Genomic DNA, 17,807 nt, shown 5'->3' with positions numbered 1-17,807 from the left:
AAAGAGGAGTGTCCCAGCTGTGTTTTATTCAGCCGCTGCTATGGCACCCAAAACTGGCTGGTAAAAATGGGCACTTCTTTCTTTCTACAGGCAGTGCCTCCAGTACAGAGTTCAGACTTAATCTTCCTGCTGTTCAGCCTTGGTGAGATGAGGCTTCAAATGCCTAATTTTTTTAAATATAGCATCTTCAGGAGAACCTCATTTAAAGTATCTTCTTTTAGAGTCTCTTCTCTGTGTAATAATTTAATAATACACCGTTTCTGATGAATATTTTGGTAACATCCACCTGAAAGCACGCAAATGTAAGTACACACAAAAACACACACCTTACCTTCAGAAAGCTAAAACGGTGAAGCATGTGGGCCACCTTCTCAGCATTTCTTCCCTCATTAAGGAAGTCCAGTTCGAGAGGCAAGTTTTTCTTTGCTTCTTCCACTAACCACATAAACTCAAAATCTGGGAAGATCTGCTTCACAGCCAGGATAAGAATCTGAAAAAGAAACCAGAGAAATCAGCATTTCCAAATGGCACCTTCATGACTTGCTAAGTGGCAATGGCAGTGCCAGAGGGTCACATAAAGCCAGCCTTGAGAACAAAACTATATTTTATGATGGGAATAGTTGAAACACAAAAACCACATAAAAAGACACATCAAAAACAAGGGGGACAGTCCCAACAGTAACAACAAAAGGAACATGTGTAGTAAGTGTTTGTCCCATCTTCTTCAACTTCCCTCCACGTAGCTTCTTTGTCTGGATACTTTTTCTCAGGTAATGGCAAAACTGACTTCAGTCGAAAAGGGACTTGGAGAGAAATGATAACGGCAGATAAATGGCAGGCACAGGGAGAGTCAGGACTTTTCATTTGCTTGATTTTTTTTGGTGCTAAAAATAGGGCTCAACACTGGGCCAGACCAATAAATGATGATGACGATGACGATGTTTATTTACCACCCCGCTTTTTCTCTCCACAAGAAGACTCAAAGTGACCACATCCCCTAAGTCCCACGAGCCCCCACGAGCCCCTGGTAATAATGTCACAGATCCAGAATCCATGCCAATCACTCCAAACATTGTGACAAATGACAAAAATCCAACACAAAAGAAAATCCAGTCAAATATGAAGTATTTATGTAGCTCCCGCTGACCACAAGGAGTAGAGAGTGCTGCTTCAAAAATGACTGTAGAGCACAAGAGGGTGCGGGCCCTTAAATCTGTCCCCCACCTCAAATGGAAACATTCATCCAGACTACTTCAGCTGGATCTGCCAGTCAGGTTAAACTAGGCATTTGTGAGAGTTGAAGTCCAAAATACCTGGAGGGCCAAAGTTTGCCCATGCCTGGTTTAAACCCATTGGCTGTCTTTCCTGCTTCTCCCCAAACCTCCTCTCACTTCCACCTCCATTACAAGTGAGGTTGGTGGGGATGAGGGAGAGGGCCTTCTCTGTGGTGGCCCCCCAGCTCTGGAACTCGCTACCTAGGGAGATTAGGCAAGCATCCACCCTGGCAGCTTTTAGGAAGAGTCTAAAAACTTGGGGTTTTTTGATGTGCTTTTGAGGAATAAACAATAACCTCCAAATCTCCATACCATGCCAGTCCCAGTACAAATTTGTCCTTCTGATGCATTTAATCTCGTCCTTCATTGATAATTAATCCTATTGTTTTTCTCACCAGAGTCTCCCACTAGACCCACCACCCTATTTATCTATCCAACTCAGGGGTTTTTATAATGTTATCTTTGCATTTGGCCCAGCTTGCTGTGTTCAATTCTTTTATCACTTTTATTTTGTGTTATTATCTTATTGTTATTATTTTATTATTCAGCATTTTATTATTGTTCAGCATTTTATTTGATGTTATTGTCTGCAGTATGTATTTTATTTTGCCTTATTGTAATTCTTGGGTTTGGCCTCATGTTAGCTGCCCCAGGTCCCTTCGGGGAGATGGTGGCGGGGTATAAATAAAGATGATGATGATTATTATTTTCATCATTATCATTATTATTATTAAGCTGTACATCCCCTGGGAGGAAGGAACTGGTGATTGGCCAAATGGATGGCTCACACAGACTCCGCTGTAGTCCTGATTCTACAAACAGCAGTGTGTTAAATCACGTGCTCCCTTGGCATCCATGTAACAGACTGAAAACAACCAAATCAAAGGCCTGGCAGAAATCTGAAGATCCTCTCTCATTTTTCAGCTTCCCTACACCAAAGTTACTTTTTTGTCCACAACTCACAGAACCTACCAGTCACATTTCATAACCTGAGTAGATGCTTTGTAAAGGTGACCTCCAAAACACCCTGATTTACCTCCATCAGCAGAATATCCTTTGAACTCTGTGCCTGAACTTTTGGGTGCTGTACCTTTACAGCAACTGTCCTTCCGTCCTGCAGCACAGCCTTGTGGACTTGAGCTAAGGATGCTGCTCCCAATGGGGCATCTTCAAAACTTACAAACAACTCATTAATCTGCAAAGTGAAAAAGAAGGAAAGTGGTTAGACTTGCACGGATGTATAATTTGTCAGTGCTTTAGCCCTTGGCCCTGCTGTGTCATGGAGGATAAAACTGAGAAATATGCCACCGAAACATAATTCAGAGAGAAAAACATTGCTAGGAAAACAGGAGGCTTCAACACATCATGCATGTCAAAAAATAAAACTGTTGTTTATCTTCAGGAAGAAGATATCATATATTTTGTTGACATATTACATGAATCAAAGTAAAAATGGGGAAAAGCAAGGGCTATTTGTCCAAAAACTCTTAGTCAATTCCTGGCGTTTTAAGCTTTAATCCTAAACCAATTTATCTGGGAACAGAGTCTGTGGGAATCACTGTCCAAGTAAACATGGACAAGCGGGCTGTATGTATTATTCAATGATGTCTACATAGATTTATTTCAGTATATGCATAGGAGAGACATATGCACCCAGAATTTTATTTATTTATTGTGTCAGAAGCAAGTGGAGAGTACAGTTAAATGCATTTAAAAACACAAAATTAAAAAAAAAACTTGATGCCATGCTAAATGTCATGTTACATGTCCATTGACCAGAAGCTGGACACTTGGAGTGCCTCTGGTGTCACTATGAGAAGGTCCTTCATTGAGCATGTGGTAGGGCTCAGGTTGCATTGTAGTAGGTAGTGGTTTGCTCTTCTCCACACTCACATGTCGAGGATTCCACTTTGTAGCCCCATTTCTTAAGGTTAGCTTTGCATCTTGTGGTTCTAGAGAACAGTCTGTTCAGCGCCTTCCAAGTCGTCCACTCTTCTGTGTGACCAGGATGAACTTCCCATCCAGTCTCAGCTACTGATTGTTGAGGTGCTTGGTTTTAGCCTGCCACTTTTGAACTCTTGCTTCCTGAGGTGTTCTTGTGAGTATCTCTCTTGATCTTAGGAAGCTGTTTTTTTATTTAAGGTGTTGGCATGCTGGCTGATATTTGAACAGAGGATGGGCCTAAGATGTCAAGACCTTGGTCCTTTCATTGTTGGCTGCTACTTCCCGACAGGTGAAGTCAGGTGGTGCAGTACCAGCTAAACAGTATAATTTCTTCCAGTGATGTGGGGTGTAGACATCATGTGATAATGCAGCATGTCTTATTAAGAGCTACATCCACTGTTTTAACATTGTGTGATGTATTTCACACTGGGCATGCGTATTCAGCAGCAGAGTAGCAAAGTGCAAGGGCAGAAGTCTTTGCTGTATCTGGTTGCGATCCCCTGATTGTGCCAGTCAGCTTTCGTACAATATTATTTCTAGCACCCAATTTTTGCTTGATATTCAAGCAGTGCTTCTTATAAGTCAGAGTCTGGTCCAGAGTGACTCCCAGGTATTTGGGTGTGCTGCAATGCTCCAGTAGGATTCCTTCCCTGGTAATACTCAGAGCTTGATTTTGCCCCCAGTATTTGCCCTTGACTTATACATGAGGTCAACTTATACATGAGGATATTTGTTATGTATATATACATATACACGCTTGGGGTCAAGAAACACATAATAGCTGCAAAAAAATGAAAGAAAACTAATCAAATGGCATTTTCATATCCTACTCTCTAACATGGTAATTAAAGAAGGGAGCTGCAGCAAGGCGGCAATTAAATATGCATAAAACACTTTTAAACAGAGCTTACACAGAAAACGTTCAGCAGTTTTTTTGGGTGTGCTGATGAAAACGGTGGGAAGCACCATCTTAGAGGCAGTCCCATGCAGCTGCTGGCAGCAGCTCTCCCTCCACTCCTCTCCTCACTCACACACTGCCACACACACATTCCCACTTCTTTTACAATAACTATTACCAGCAACAAACAGGCACATTTGCAGCAATTAGATTCAAACAGAGTCTCAGCCGCCTCCAGTAATTCACAGGGAAGGCGCCTTTTTATTTATTTATTTTACTCCTCTGGTGGCAAAATCAATTAAGTAGAACAACCACATTTGAAAACAGCTACTTATGTAGAGGTTTCTTAATTACATCGCATCCATGATTCAAACTTTTAGACATCCTTGCCTTCAGAAAGAAATGTCTTATTTCCCCACCCCCAAAATTTACTAGCCCTTGTGTTTCTGCCTTCAGAAAGATTTCCTCTTCCTCCAAAGTGATACATCAGAGGTGGACAGAAGATAGATCAGAATATTTTGTAGATTCCTGAATAAGATGCAATAGGTTGGGCATGGATTTTACATTCCCAATTGTTTGAGAGCAGTAACAAAACAAAACAAAAACCTTCTGTACCTGTCCAAAAGTGAATTATTGAAAATGACATTCTTGTTGCTCCACACAACCCAAAATAATTTCCTGGGTTCAGAATTCAGCAAATCAAAATGTATGTCATTTGCACCAGGCGCCTATTGTGAGTAAAACACCTTGCTTACCTGTAACTTATGTTCATCATGTGGTCATCAGAGCATTCACAACTATGGGTATTGTGCCTGCATTATTCAAAACCTGTTGCTACTAGGGGTTTACAACAGGCTTATACTAAGTAACAAGGAGGATCAGAACCTTTTCTGTTACAGCTGCCACAAGTTAATTGGGTGTGTTATCTGCTTCAGCATATAACAAAGCACTAGGTTTGCAAGTTTTTGAGCTTTCCATTTTGGCTTCACTTGATGGCTTGTTTTGAGCTGAAGAAACCTTTGGCTGTTGCTGGGAGCGGTTATGCAGCGTCCTGAAGAGTGAAGCAGTTTGGAATGCCAGAGAAGCTCCTTGTTTATGGCAAGACAAGGTCATTCTACTGATAACTAAGTAGAGAGACTGTATTATTTTGCTATATGTTTGCATATCGTTGCGTAAAGAAGAAGACTCACTGGAGATATTGTTTGTTGTATATTGGTGAGAACAATTTTTCTGTTTTGCTTTGTGTTTTTGACTTACAGTGAATAGAACTATATTTTTGTTTCTACTTAAAGCAACAGACTAATGTGTATTTTTTATCACATTGACAGTAAGGGGCTGAGACATTCTGTGGGCTACTAACGCTACTCTGACAAACACTCCAACAGCCATTTCCCCCAGTTACAAGTCATCCAGCACAATAACAGCAAACCAGGTGTGCTAACAAGAGGAGAAATAGTGGTTTGTCTCAGAAAGGTAATGTCTGTTTTTAACATCACTTTGTCTCTGTGCCAAACATGGTATGGAAGATCAGCCTAAGGGCACACAATTCATTTGCTTGATGGGCAGCGGTAATAGCTATGATAAAGGATACTTTGGAGGAGAGGCAGTGTAAAGAAATAATGCCATGGATGTGAAAGGAGGCTTAACAAGCTGAGTTAGAACAACAGATAAGGTGTATATTGGGTCTGGATGTACGAATGGACAGACGAGACCTTTGAGGTCTTGGGGGCCACAAAGACATGTCTTGGTGTGCCAGGAGGGGGGAAAAGGGCTTTGGAAGCCTTCCTAAGTCAGATTCAGGATGAGTTGTTGCCAGATAAATTTTGAGGGAACAGAATTGAAGATCTCTGTCCAAAAGGGTCAATAGAAAGGAGAAAAGACGAACAAATTGCCGTTAAGTGGGTCAAAGTGCTCCTTTTCAGCATTCATAGTAAAAGCTGATCATTTATGACTGTAGGGCATACTAGTAGAAGGCCTCTTGGCACTGAGTGGGATGTCTATCTAATGGGGTCATTTATGATGCTGACCCCTAACAGATGTAACCTAAAACCATTACATCATTAACCATTTGTTTACCTGGAGAATCATAGAATCGGAAGAGACCTCACGGGCCATCCAGTCCAACCCTCTGCCAAGAAGCAGGAATATTGCATTCAAAGCACCCCTGACAGACAGCCATCTAGCCTCTGTTTAAAAGCCTCCAAAGAAGGAGCCTCAACCACACTCCAGTGCAGAGAGTTCCACTGCTGAAGAGCTCTCACAGTCAGGAAGTTGTCCTAATGTTCAGATGGAATCGCCTTTCTTGTAGTTTAAAGCCATTGTTCTGCATCCTAGTCTCCAGGGAAGCAGAAAACAAGCTTGCTCCCTCCTCCCTGTGACTTCCTCTCACATATTTATACATGGCTATCATATCTCCTCTCAGCTTTCTCTTCTTCAGGTTAAACATGCCCAGCTCCTTAAGCCGCTCTTCATAGGGCTTGTTCTCCAAACCCTTGATCATTTTAGTCACCCTCCTCTGGACACATTCCAGCTTGTCAATATCTCTCTTCAAGTGTGGTGCCCAGAATTGGACACAATGTTCCAGGTGTGGTCTAACCAAGATGGAATAGAGGGGTAGCATTACTTCCCTAGATCTAGACACTATGCTCCTGTTGATGCAGGCCAAAATCCCATTGGCTTTTTTTGCTGCCACATCACATTGTTGTGAGAGAATTGGCCATTTGCAAGGACGTTGCCCAGGGGACGCCCGGATGTTTTACCATCCTGTGGGAGGTTTCTCTCATGTCCCTGTATGGGAAGCTGGAGCTGACCAATAGGAGCTCACCCCACTCCCCAAATTGAACTACCGGCCTTTTGGTCAGCAGTCCTGCCGACACAAGGGTTTAACCCATTGCGCCATGGGGGCTAATAATAATAATAATAATGCATGTAAATAGATAAATAATGGTCTTAATAATAATGGTGGCAACAATTAGCAACAAATGAACTGAGTTTTGAAATTGAAAAACTTCTGGGCTATGGAATTAACATTTTTTGTCATTGCACTATAGAGTTGGATCTTTAACTTGGTGGTAAATTACATGCTTTGCATGCAAAACATCCAGATCCAATCACAGCATCTATGGCTAAAAGACTTAAATAACTATTTAGATAACTGATTGAAAAATCCAGTATTTAAGAGTTGCTACAGTTGAGAAAGGAGATGGTGAGCTAAATGGATAAATAATCCGACCAGGTATAAAACAAATTTCTATACTTCTAGAGAAGCTTTCACAAAGTTTATGAAATTTCTTAAAAGTCTATTCCTTTGGATGTATATAGGCAGAATGTACGGGCACTCCAGTCTATTCAAAAATTCTTCCTAAATCCAAATATGGTACCCATTAATTGAAGATGTATTACTTTAACCCCCCCCCCCCCCCGCCGCCTCAAAAAAGAGCTAGGTTTATAGGTCAGCAAATGTAAGGCTAGAGTCACAGAGGGACACTTAACTTTAAAACTGGACTGCATATGAAATCCTTTCCCCAACCTCTAATCGTGAATTTTGTGCTCAGAAATCAAGTGCTGCATTGTTACCCTAGGAGTTATTAAGACAGCAGTGGCTGCAAGATTAGATTTATCACATCTGATAGCGGATTATGAAGAATAATTCATCAAATGTCAGAACAAACAGTCCACAATTTATAGAAGCAGAGTTGGGCTGCAAAATCTGATTGGACTTCTTTTTGACTAATGAATGCCAAGTTTAATTGATGACAGCTGAACCTGGCTGTCAAGTGAGCATATTTATTAAGTATTTTTTAATAATAATGATGTCTTAACATGTGAGCAATACAGTGCTGTCCGCCCAAGCTAAGACATGGTTCAAAATCTCTTTCCCCTCCTCCTAATGCTGATGGATCATGCCCTTATGATGATTGTCTATTATATAGCTGGAGGAGCTCTTGGTCCATTTAATGCACAGCATGGCTAATGATAAAACATAACATGCTATAGCTCCAGGAGGAAGGATGGGGGAAAGAGACATCTCTTTATTACTATGAGGATATGTGATTCTCTCTTCTTGGTTACAGGCTCCCTATGTACACACACAGAGCCATTTGATTCAGTCAAATACTATCCCATTCAGCTATGGTATCTGTGTGGGGAAACATCACCGTTAAACAGGGAGGCAATTGTGTTTCCAAAAATGTAGGATGACAGTGTCCACCATCCCCTCCTAATGATGAGTATTTCAGTTAATCAGCTGGAAGACAACATATTTCTCACACCTTTCATAATTGTTAACAATTAAGGTGAACATATTGTTAGCAATTAAGGTGAGCATAGCACTGAACGAAACATGCAGAATAATCACAGGATGTCTTAAACCTACACCTGCTGATAAACTCTACAAGATAGCTGGCATTGCTGCCGCCACCCCGCCCCCGGATGTGCAATGGGAAGTTGCTGCTCACTGTGAGATAAATAAGGTTGAACACTGTGAAAGCCATCCACTGCATGGCTATCAGCCTCTTCCCAGTAGACTCAAATCAAGGAAAAGCTTCATGAGAAGTACCACTTCTCTTAATGTTCCCTAAACAACAGCAAGAGTATCCCTCTGGGCAGCTAAACAAGGAAATCCCAATTAGATGACCCCCCCCCCCCGGGTCTGCCTCCAGGGGCAAAGTAAGAATGGGCAACTTGGAAATCCCCGAACAGACTCAGAAGTGGAGTGGGCAGATCAAAAGACAACCTGGCAAAATGGCACTACCTAGAAGAATCCTCCACCTTGTGCAACTGTGGAGCAAAACAAACAACTCTGCACCTGTATGCTTGTCCACTATGCCCTACCTCGTGCACAGACAATGCGGTAGCTGTTGCCCATTTAGGATAAAAAAAAATTAGCCACTTATGTTCCTTCTTTTTTTTATCTGTTTTATAGTTATTTATGCCATGTTTTTGACTCGAAATAAATAAATAACCCCTTTCATAGGCACTATGAAAAATTTGCCCTGTTTCCTCAGGTTTTTGGCAGGTAAGTTGACTTGCTGTAGTGTTCAGTTTCTCGATATGCTTAGCTACCCAATGCTACTTGTTATTATTTTCTACCTTATTATATTATTATTATTGTCAAAACATATATTTATAAACTTTTTGATGCTTTCTGCCTTCTAACATAATATTGTTAAACTGCCCTTATAAACAGTTTGGAAGGAAGTGGCATCCAAACACATTTAATAAATAAGTCGCACAGAAATCACCGCTGTTTGGGATAGTACCACTGAAGCAAATGTCATTAGTGCAACCTAGGATGCATCTACACTGTGGAGTTAATGCAACTTGATGTCACTTTAACTGTTATGACTCAATGCTGTGGAATGCTTTAGCCGTCTCTGCCAAAGAATGCTGGTGCCTCACCATACAACACATCCCAGGATTCCATAGCATTGAGTCAATGCAGTTAAACTTCTACAGTGTAGAGGTACCCTTTGAGACAAAGAATAAGTCAATATTTGTGAGAAAGAAGGGAGCAAGCACTTCACTCTCAGGCATTGATTGTGTCACCCAGTGATGGTATAAGGGCAGCATACAAATGAAGGACAACCACTAAGAGAGTATGAAGCCATTGTGTGATGGGGTTGTGAGTTAAGGAAGGCATTAAGGACAGTGTGCATTCCCTGAGATTAATAGATTTTCCCTTTCACAATGGGTTTTTGCTAGAGATGCATACTTCAGCAGTGAGTCTCACAACCTAGCTCATCATATCTTCCACTGACTGATTACAACACAAAGTATACTAAATACAAAACACGCAGATAAGCAAAACCGCTATACTATAACAGGCAGACATCCTTCACCACTTGAGGGACTATTTGGCTTTATATTCATTACCTGTTTTCTAACAAAGGAGAATTAGATTGCCAGAAAAGGTCTGGGTCATCAAACAGGTTAACAGGACCCTGACTTTGGGTCTGCTATTTTTATAACATGGTATTTCTCTCGAAGGTGATAAACAAATGTTCCCAAAATATGCATTACGGATTGCTTTAATTTGTAGAAGCAGAAATCCCTCAAGATCTAGAACCGTTTTTAGTATCCCATCGAAAAACAAATGTTTGAGAGCTGTTACTGTAGGCAGAGAACTGGCTGTTAAATACTCAGATGCCAGAGGGAAGGTGTATTTTCAATGGTTAAAGCCGGACTTAAGTGTCCTACATAGCCCTATGGAAGGAAAATTAAACTATGAAAAGCAAAGAAATACAAATTGTCTGTATCTGGATAATTTATAACTTCAATTTATAAACTTGCTTTTTCTTGAAAGAAAATGTATTTGTCCTGTGGGTAATGCTATATATATATATATATATATATATATATATATATATAATCCTTCCTCATTGCCTTCCTGTCCTGTGCTTGGAATACAGTGTAATATAATGACTGCCATTTGCCTGTTTCTGGTTCTTTAAAAATCCGTGGAAGTCAGACCTTAAGGACAGCACTCCTTGTTGCATGCTAGTTTGCTTTGGCTTATCATTTGTGCTCAGGCAAATACACAGAGCCTTCTTGATTAAGGACAGATGCTTAATAAAATGCAAAACTAGCAATAAAAACCAGTAATCCTAGACTGCTGATAGCTAGCTTGCCTAACATACTGATAACACCATGAAAAAGCAGGGTTTAACTGCATAAAACACCCCAGAATTATAGGCAAAGATAACATTCAATTCTAGCTTGCCCATCAGACTCTCAGGCAAGGCTGGCCATTGAGATTTTGCTGCCTGAGGTATACAGCAGGTGCTTTGCACCCATTCTTACCATGGTGCATAGGACCCAAGGGTGGTCTGGTTATTTAAGGATATGAAGATTAAGATCTCACAGAATTTTCTCTCTATCTCAAGTAGGAAAAATATCTACCAGTGTAAGAGCAAAGTAAATAAATACCATTTGCTTTCCACCCTAAATCTTCTGCTTGAGGCAGCCTCCTAAGAATTCAAACAAAGAACCAGTATAACACCTATCTGCATTCTTTCCTATCAAGGTCCATTTACTTCCATATCTATATTCCTCCAGTGTTGTTACTTTCTTTCGATCTATAAAGTAAATAACAACAACAACAACAACAACAACTTTATTCTTGTATCCCATCACCATCTCCCCAAAGGGACTTGGGGCGGCTTACACAATGGCACAACACAAGGTGCCTAAAAGCAAAACATAAAATAAGACACAATACAAAATACAATGGAATAAAACATATAGGCATATAAAACAACAACTTAATGTTGTTAACAATGGCAATAAACTACTGTAAACGTGGCCAGGCTGTAAACAATAGGACAAGGGCAAAGTGAGCAGTTTAACAACTGCTGTGATTTTAAACTTACAAAAAAAATTGTGTCAGAAGTGACTTAAGAAATTGCAACTTGCAACTAATGATTATAACTAATTTATTTAAAATGCAAGGCTAAAGGTCAACTGTAATCATTATGATCACTTCAAAGAGGCTTTCAAAATTAATTTACACATTCTAGAGCTTGCTACTTTAGCAACAAGATGTGAAGGCATTCTTGGAACAGGCAGGAAAGTCTATTTTCCCATGGGCTCTATCACAATATACTGTTATAGTGCTATTATTCCACTTTAACTGCCATGGCAATATCGTACAAAATCCTGGGATGTATAGTTTAGGGAGGGGTATTTAGTATTCCCAGCAAGAGAGCTTTTAGGCCTCATTAAACTACAAAATCCGATATCTCATAGGATGTTGCCTTGGCAGTTCAAAGTGGCATAACAGCACTATAACAGACAACTCTGTATCAAAATGTAGAACCAGCAGGCATCCTGGCTGGAGAAAGCCAGAAATTGTAGTCCTACACATTATGTTTCCAAGTTCTTCTTCTGCACTAATTAGGGTTATGGCCATAGCCTTCAATGGCAAGATGGATGGAAGATGTCAACTGGAATCTCTGTTTGTTGCTGTTGTTGTTTTGGATAGTGGGATCAGAGATGCACGCTACATCTGCTAGATTCCTGCTGAGCTGCTGTCTGGATTCTACCTTAGCTAGGAAGTGCTAAAAGAAATTAAACTCTTCTTCTAGCAGACATCTGTTCATTGGCAAATGCCTTAAACTTTGTAGCCTAAACTAATCAGGCATTTAGTATTGAGAATACTTAACAAAGTTATTCAAGGCTGAAACTCATTTAAACCATGGATGGTCTGCCTGATATATGGCTTTGGACAGGATGCATCACACTTTCCCTCTGTCAATAATAAAGAAAATATTGATCTGTCCATGTTTACTAATACTTCAAAAATTCAACCTCATAATGCATTAACAGCCCTAAACACAATATGGATCCAGAAGCTAATTTTCTCCTTTTATAGTGTTATCCCTCCTCCCCCATAAAATGCATTTTCTCTGCGATGTTTTTGTTTATGTTTTTAAAGCAACTAATTACTTTTTGGACAAATAACAACCATGTTTTTGTGAGGCCCTTTAAATCAGCTAATCCAATGAAATACCTCCACCCAGAAGCTCAGTGGAAAAGTCACAGTAGAGCATCTTTGTATGCAAGCCAGGAGAAGTGCATATGTTACTTTTCCCACCATGATGTACAGAATAGGCATAATGCCTTGTGGTTTGATGTCACCAATGCTCTTCTCGCTCTGCATTTGCCAAAGCAAAGAGGGCTTTCGATCTGAAACAGTCTTATTCCCAAGTCAGTTTTCTCTTAATTTGCTCTTCTGTCTCAAGCTGTCTCACAATTGTATTAAATGGTGCTCATTAAATGTATTCTCTTGCCTTTCTCTTTGGAGAAATATTATCTCATGCGCTTCTTCCACTAGCCTGCTTGCCAGGATAGAGCTGTGTCTGTCAATCTCAGGGAAATATTGGAAATGTGGCTGTACCAAGATGTATACATTTCTCAGAGGCAGCAATTAAAATACATGTGTTTTTGGAAGATGGAGATATTCTCTCACTGTTCCTGATTGAAGATTCTAGTCTTGGTTTCTTGACAAGACAACAGGAAACAAGGCATGCTTTCATTGTTTCATTTTGAGAACAGCCCTTCCTAAATCACAGCAAAAAAGGATGGGAAACATAACTCCCCCACCCCCGGCCCAGCCCTATCCTGTGCCTTTTAGCCCAACAAGAAATGTAGAATAGCAATGAGTTGTGCTAAAGAAATCTTGGAATTTGGATGTAAGTTCCCTGTCAGCTGCTATTTAGTTGTTCACAATTACAAATTTCTTTCTAGATATGCAAAACAGAGGAGAGAAGGTGAGTGGAGAATAGACAGATTAAATAGAAGGTAGTCAGGTTGATGGCAGAGAGGGGGGATAAGATCTGCCGGGGGAGCCCTCCTCTTGGTACCCCCTCTGTCTAAAGTGCAGTTGGTGGGGAGAAGAGAGAGGACCTTCTTGGTGGTGGCCCATTTCTGGAATGCTCTTCCCAGATAGATTAGATTAGCTCCTACTCTTCAAGTTTTGTGAGCACATCTGAAAACATGGCTCTTCAAACAGGCCTTTAGCCATGTTTAGAACCCTATCAGTTATATTCAAGGGCCCAGTGGTTTGTTTCACCCAACCACTTAATGGGACTGATGTGAAAGAACAAAAAAATGTGGATGTTCCACTGTGCCTTCAATTAGACAGTTCTCCAAATAATTCTGAGCCCCAGTTCATTCCAAAACCAACATATTATTTCCATTCCCTAATTAGAGATATGGTGCTCTCCTTACATACCCCCCCCCCCGCCCCCCAGTTTCTACTCTTCTCATCTGCCTTCAGCACTTTATCCATCAGCTCTGTCCTTGGGAAGTGATTTGCACCAGCCCGCCCACCCGAACTCAGAACTGTGCACTACTCAGACCACTGACGGTTGCTAATTGTTTGCTATATATTATACTATATGTAGTTCCTTTTATATTGCTGAAATTGTTTTTATGAAATCTGTTATGTTACATTTTAACTATGTTGAATTTCAGGCTTATCCCCATGTGAAGATGATGGAGATGGGGTACAAAAATAAAATAAAATAAAATTATTATTATTATTATTATTATTATTATTATTTACAGTTTATTTTTATATCTGCAGGCACTGCTATATTTTATTGGATCTTTTAAGTTGGTGGGGGTTTTATATGTTTTATGTAATTTGTTTATATGGACTTCATTGTGATTGTGCTATTTTGCTTATGTACTTCATTTGTTACCACTATTGAGTGCTTTTGAGAGCTGCCCCGAGTCCCTTCAGGGAGATGTTGGGGGAATATAAATAAAGTTTTATTTATATTTATTTATCATTTATATATGCACAAAAAGATATCCCTAGATACATTAGAGGGTAAGTCTTTCTTTCTACTTTGTCCACTTTTGATAGAAGGGGGCAAAATCAGTGTCAGAGTAGATGCTTTGTGTGCAGAATATTCCCTATTCAAACACTGGCATCTTCCTTCCTTTCTTTCTTTTTTTTACTTTATTTTATTTGAAGTATTTGTACATTGCCCTGCAACCACCAAAAATGCTCCCAGAGCAGCTTACAAATTTAATACATTAGTTCCCTGACCTTGGGATTAAAATCTAAATGAGACGGCATACACAAAGAAAAGGAGATATCAGTGCAGGAGGGAATTACATCTTAACAGATGCTGACTTTTTTTTCCCCATTCCTCAGAGACCACAGCAATTTGAGTTTGAATCTGGATGGAGGGCTTCTCACAAGCTACTGAGCCAATGCATAATGGCACTCTGCATCACTGCTCTTCTCTTCCTCAGAGGCCTAAGCAAAAGTATAAAAGTATCAGGTTGCAGGCAATATTAAATGGTCTGAGGCTCCTGAGAAACAATGCATCCAGAACATACTGAGCTAGATGAATAAATCTTCTAAGAACATAGAGACGGATCAAAGGATACTGGCAAGCTGGAGTGTGTCCAGAGGAGGGCAACCAAAAGGGTCTGAAACAAAGTCCTATGACAAGGAGGTCGGGGAGCTGGGGATGTTTCGCTTGAAGAAGAGAAGGTTGAGAGGCATCATGATAGTCATGTTAAAATATTTGAAAGGTTACCATACTGAAGTTGGTGCAAACTTGTTTTCACCTGATCCAGAGACTAAGGATGCAGATCAATGGATTCAAACTGCAGGAAAGGAAATTCCGCCTAAACATTAGGAAGAATGTCTTGACAATGAGAGCTGTTCAACAGTGGAATATGTGGCCTTGAAGTATGACTGTCCTTTTTTTTGGGGGGGGGGGGGGTTTAACAGGGTCTGGATGGCCATTTGTCAGGAGTGCTTTGGTTATGGAAAGGCAACAAGCAGAACATGAACACAACCGCACCCTTGCACTTGTAATCCCCAGAATTGAGAGAACTACTCAATTCAATATTGGAGCCAATATAAAGCCATCATTATGATTAGTTATTAGCCTTATCCTCCACTAACTTGTCCAGCTCCATTTTAAAGCTGACCAGTTTAAGCATGTACTATGTGAAGAAGGATTTCTTTTCATCTGTTTTGAATCTCTCACCATTCAGCTTCAGAGGATAATTCCAGGTTCTATTATAGGTTGAGTATCTTTTATTTGGAATTCCAAAATCTGAAATAATCCCAAATCTCAAATTGTAAATATGGGTGACTGAGATCGTGACATCTTTGCTTTCTGATGCACACAAACCTTGTTTCATGAACAAAATTAATACAATACTATCTTCGATCTATGTGTATAAGGTAAATTAATTTTGTGTTGACTTGTATTGAGAATTTTAAACGTATGTCCTGTGTTTACTATATTTTACTTGGTTCTGTGTATTTTAATATATGTATTTTATACAATGTTTTATGAAGTATTTTAACTGTTATACCCCCACCTTGAGTTACAAGCAGAGGCGCAAGAAGAGGCAGGAAAGAAATACAATTATTATTATTATTATTATTATTATTATTATTATTATTATTATTATATCTAATTATGTATATGCAGTGATTCCAAAATTTGAAAAAATATCTAAAAACACCAATCATTTTGAATAAGAGGTGCTCAACCAGTAGTATGAAACAGAGAGAGAAACCTCTTCCCAATTCTCCACACCTTGCCTAATTGTATACAACTTTGACGTAGTTTAAAGGAGCATCCTATAGTGCTATTAATAGAAATCATTGAATGAAAACTGTGCTCTGGCACCATGAGATGCAGAACTAAGCTTAAGAAATGTGATGTGGCGGCAAAAAAAGCCAATGGGATTTTGGCCTGCATCAATAGGAGCATAGTGTCTAGGTCCAGGGAAGTAATGCTACCCCTCTATTCTGCTTTGGTTAGACCACACCTGGAATATTGTGTCCAATTCTGGGCACCACAATTCAAGAGAGATATTGACAAGCTGGAATGTGTCCAGAGGAGGGCGACTAAAATGATAAAGGGTCTGGAGAACAAGCCCTATGAGGAGCAGCTTAAGGAGCTGGGCATGTTTAGCCTGAAGAAGAGAAGGCTGAGAAGGGGATATGATAGCCATGTATAAATATGTGAGAGGAAGCCACAGGGAGGAGGGAGCAAGCTTGTTTTCCGCTTCCCTGGAGACTAGGACGCGGAACAATGGCTTCAAACTACAAGAGAGGAGATTCCATCTGAACATGAGGAAGAACTTCCTGACTGTGAGAGCCGTTCAGCAGTGGAACTCTATGCCCCAGAGTGTGGTGGAGGCTCCTTCTTTGGAAGCTTTTAAACAGAGGCTGGATGGCCATCTGTCAGGGGCGATTTGAATGCAATATTCCTGCTTCTTGGCAGGGGGTTGGACTGGATGGCCCATGAGGTCTCTTCCAACTCTTTGATTCTATGATTCTATGAAATGGGACTGCAAAGTGGAGTCCACGACCTGCGAGTCTGAGCCCTGCCACATGCACAGTGGAGGACCTTCTCACAGTGACACCAGAGGCACTCCAAGTCGCCAGCTTCTGGTCAAAGGAAATCTAATATGATGCCAAGTTCTTAACTTTGTTTGTGGTTTTTTGTTTTTTATACATTATAACTGTATTCTCAATTCACTTCTGACACGATAAATAAAATTGAAACAATTCTTCATGGGTAATAAGAAATACTGTATCCTAGTAACAGATATCTCATATGGAATATCTGCACATCTGTTCTAGCTATCAGTCAATGGAAAATATATATATCAGAATTGTCAAGTGATGTACGGAAGTAATGAAATAAATCCTTGGATTTATATAGTACAGAATGCAAATTCCTGGATCACGTACTGTAGAAGTGTGTCATCACTTATTATGTTTGTACTGCACCATTTTTCATGCTGTCTCTGAGGTATGCCCTGTAATAATAGAATTGTAGCATTAGAAGGAACTCCATGGGTCACCTAGGTCAATCTCCCTGATGGGGGAAATCAACAGATGAAGCATCTCTAATGAATAGTTAGGGAGGTGCAGTGAGTTAAACTGCTAAGCTGCAGAACTTGGGAGGTTTGAATCCGTGGGATGGGGTGAGCTCCCATTGTTAGCCCCAGCTTCTGCCAACCTAGCAGTTTGAAAACAAGCAAATGTGAGATCAATAGGTACCATTTCAGCAGGAAGGTAATGGTGTTCCACGCAGTCATGCCAACGACATTACCTTGGAGATGTCTATGGACAACGCTGGCTCTTCAGCTTAGAAACAGATGACCACCACCTCCAGAGTTGGACTCAACTAGACTTA

General features: G+C 40.3%; 1 protein-coding gene across 3 annotated transcripts in view; it reads right to left on the bottom strand.

The window, feature by feature from the left end:
- The window catches only part of ADCK1 (aarF domain containing kinase 1), a 167,190-nt gene that overhangs the window by 45,855 nt on the left and 103,528 nt on the right, over positions 1–17,807 (bottom strand). For all 3 annotated transcript variants that reach the window (XM_060757733.2, XM_060757740.2, XM_060757745.2), the window contains 2 exons: positions 2,311–2,469; positions 332–490 (listed from right to left, as the gene is read on the bottom strand). In XM_060757733.2, coding sequence (XP_060613716.2) covers positions 332–490; positions 2,311–2,469 — 318 coding nt within the window. The remainder of the gene's footprint in view (positions 1–331; positions 491–2,310; positions 2,470–17,807) is intronic.

The sequence above is a fragment of the Anolis sagrei genome, chromosome 1, assembly GCF_037176765.1.
Source record: "Anolis sagrei isolate rAnoSag1 chromosome 1, rAnoSag1.mat, whole genome shotgun sequence".
Lineage (NCBI taxonomy): Eukaryota > Metazoa > Chordata > Lepidosauria > Squamata > Dactyloidae > Anolis > Anolis sagrei.
The sequence above is the reverse complement of the archived record's forward strand: the minus strand, read 5'-3'. Positions and strand labels throughout refer to the sequence as shown.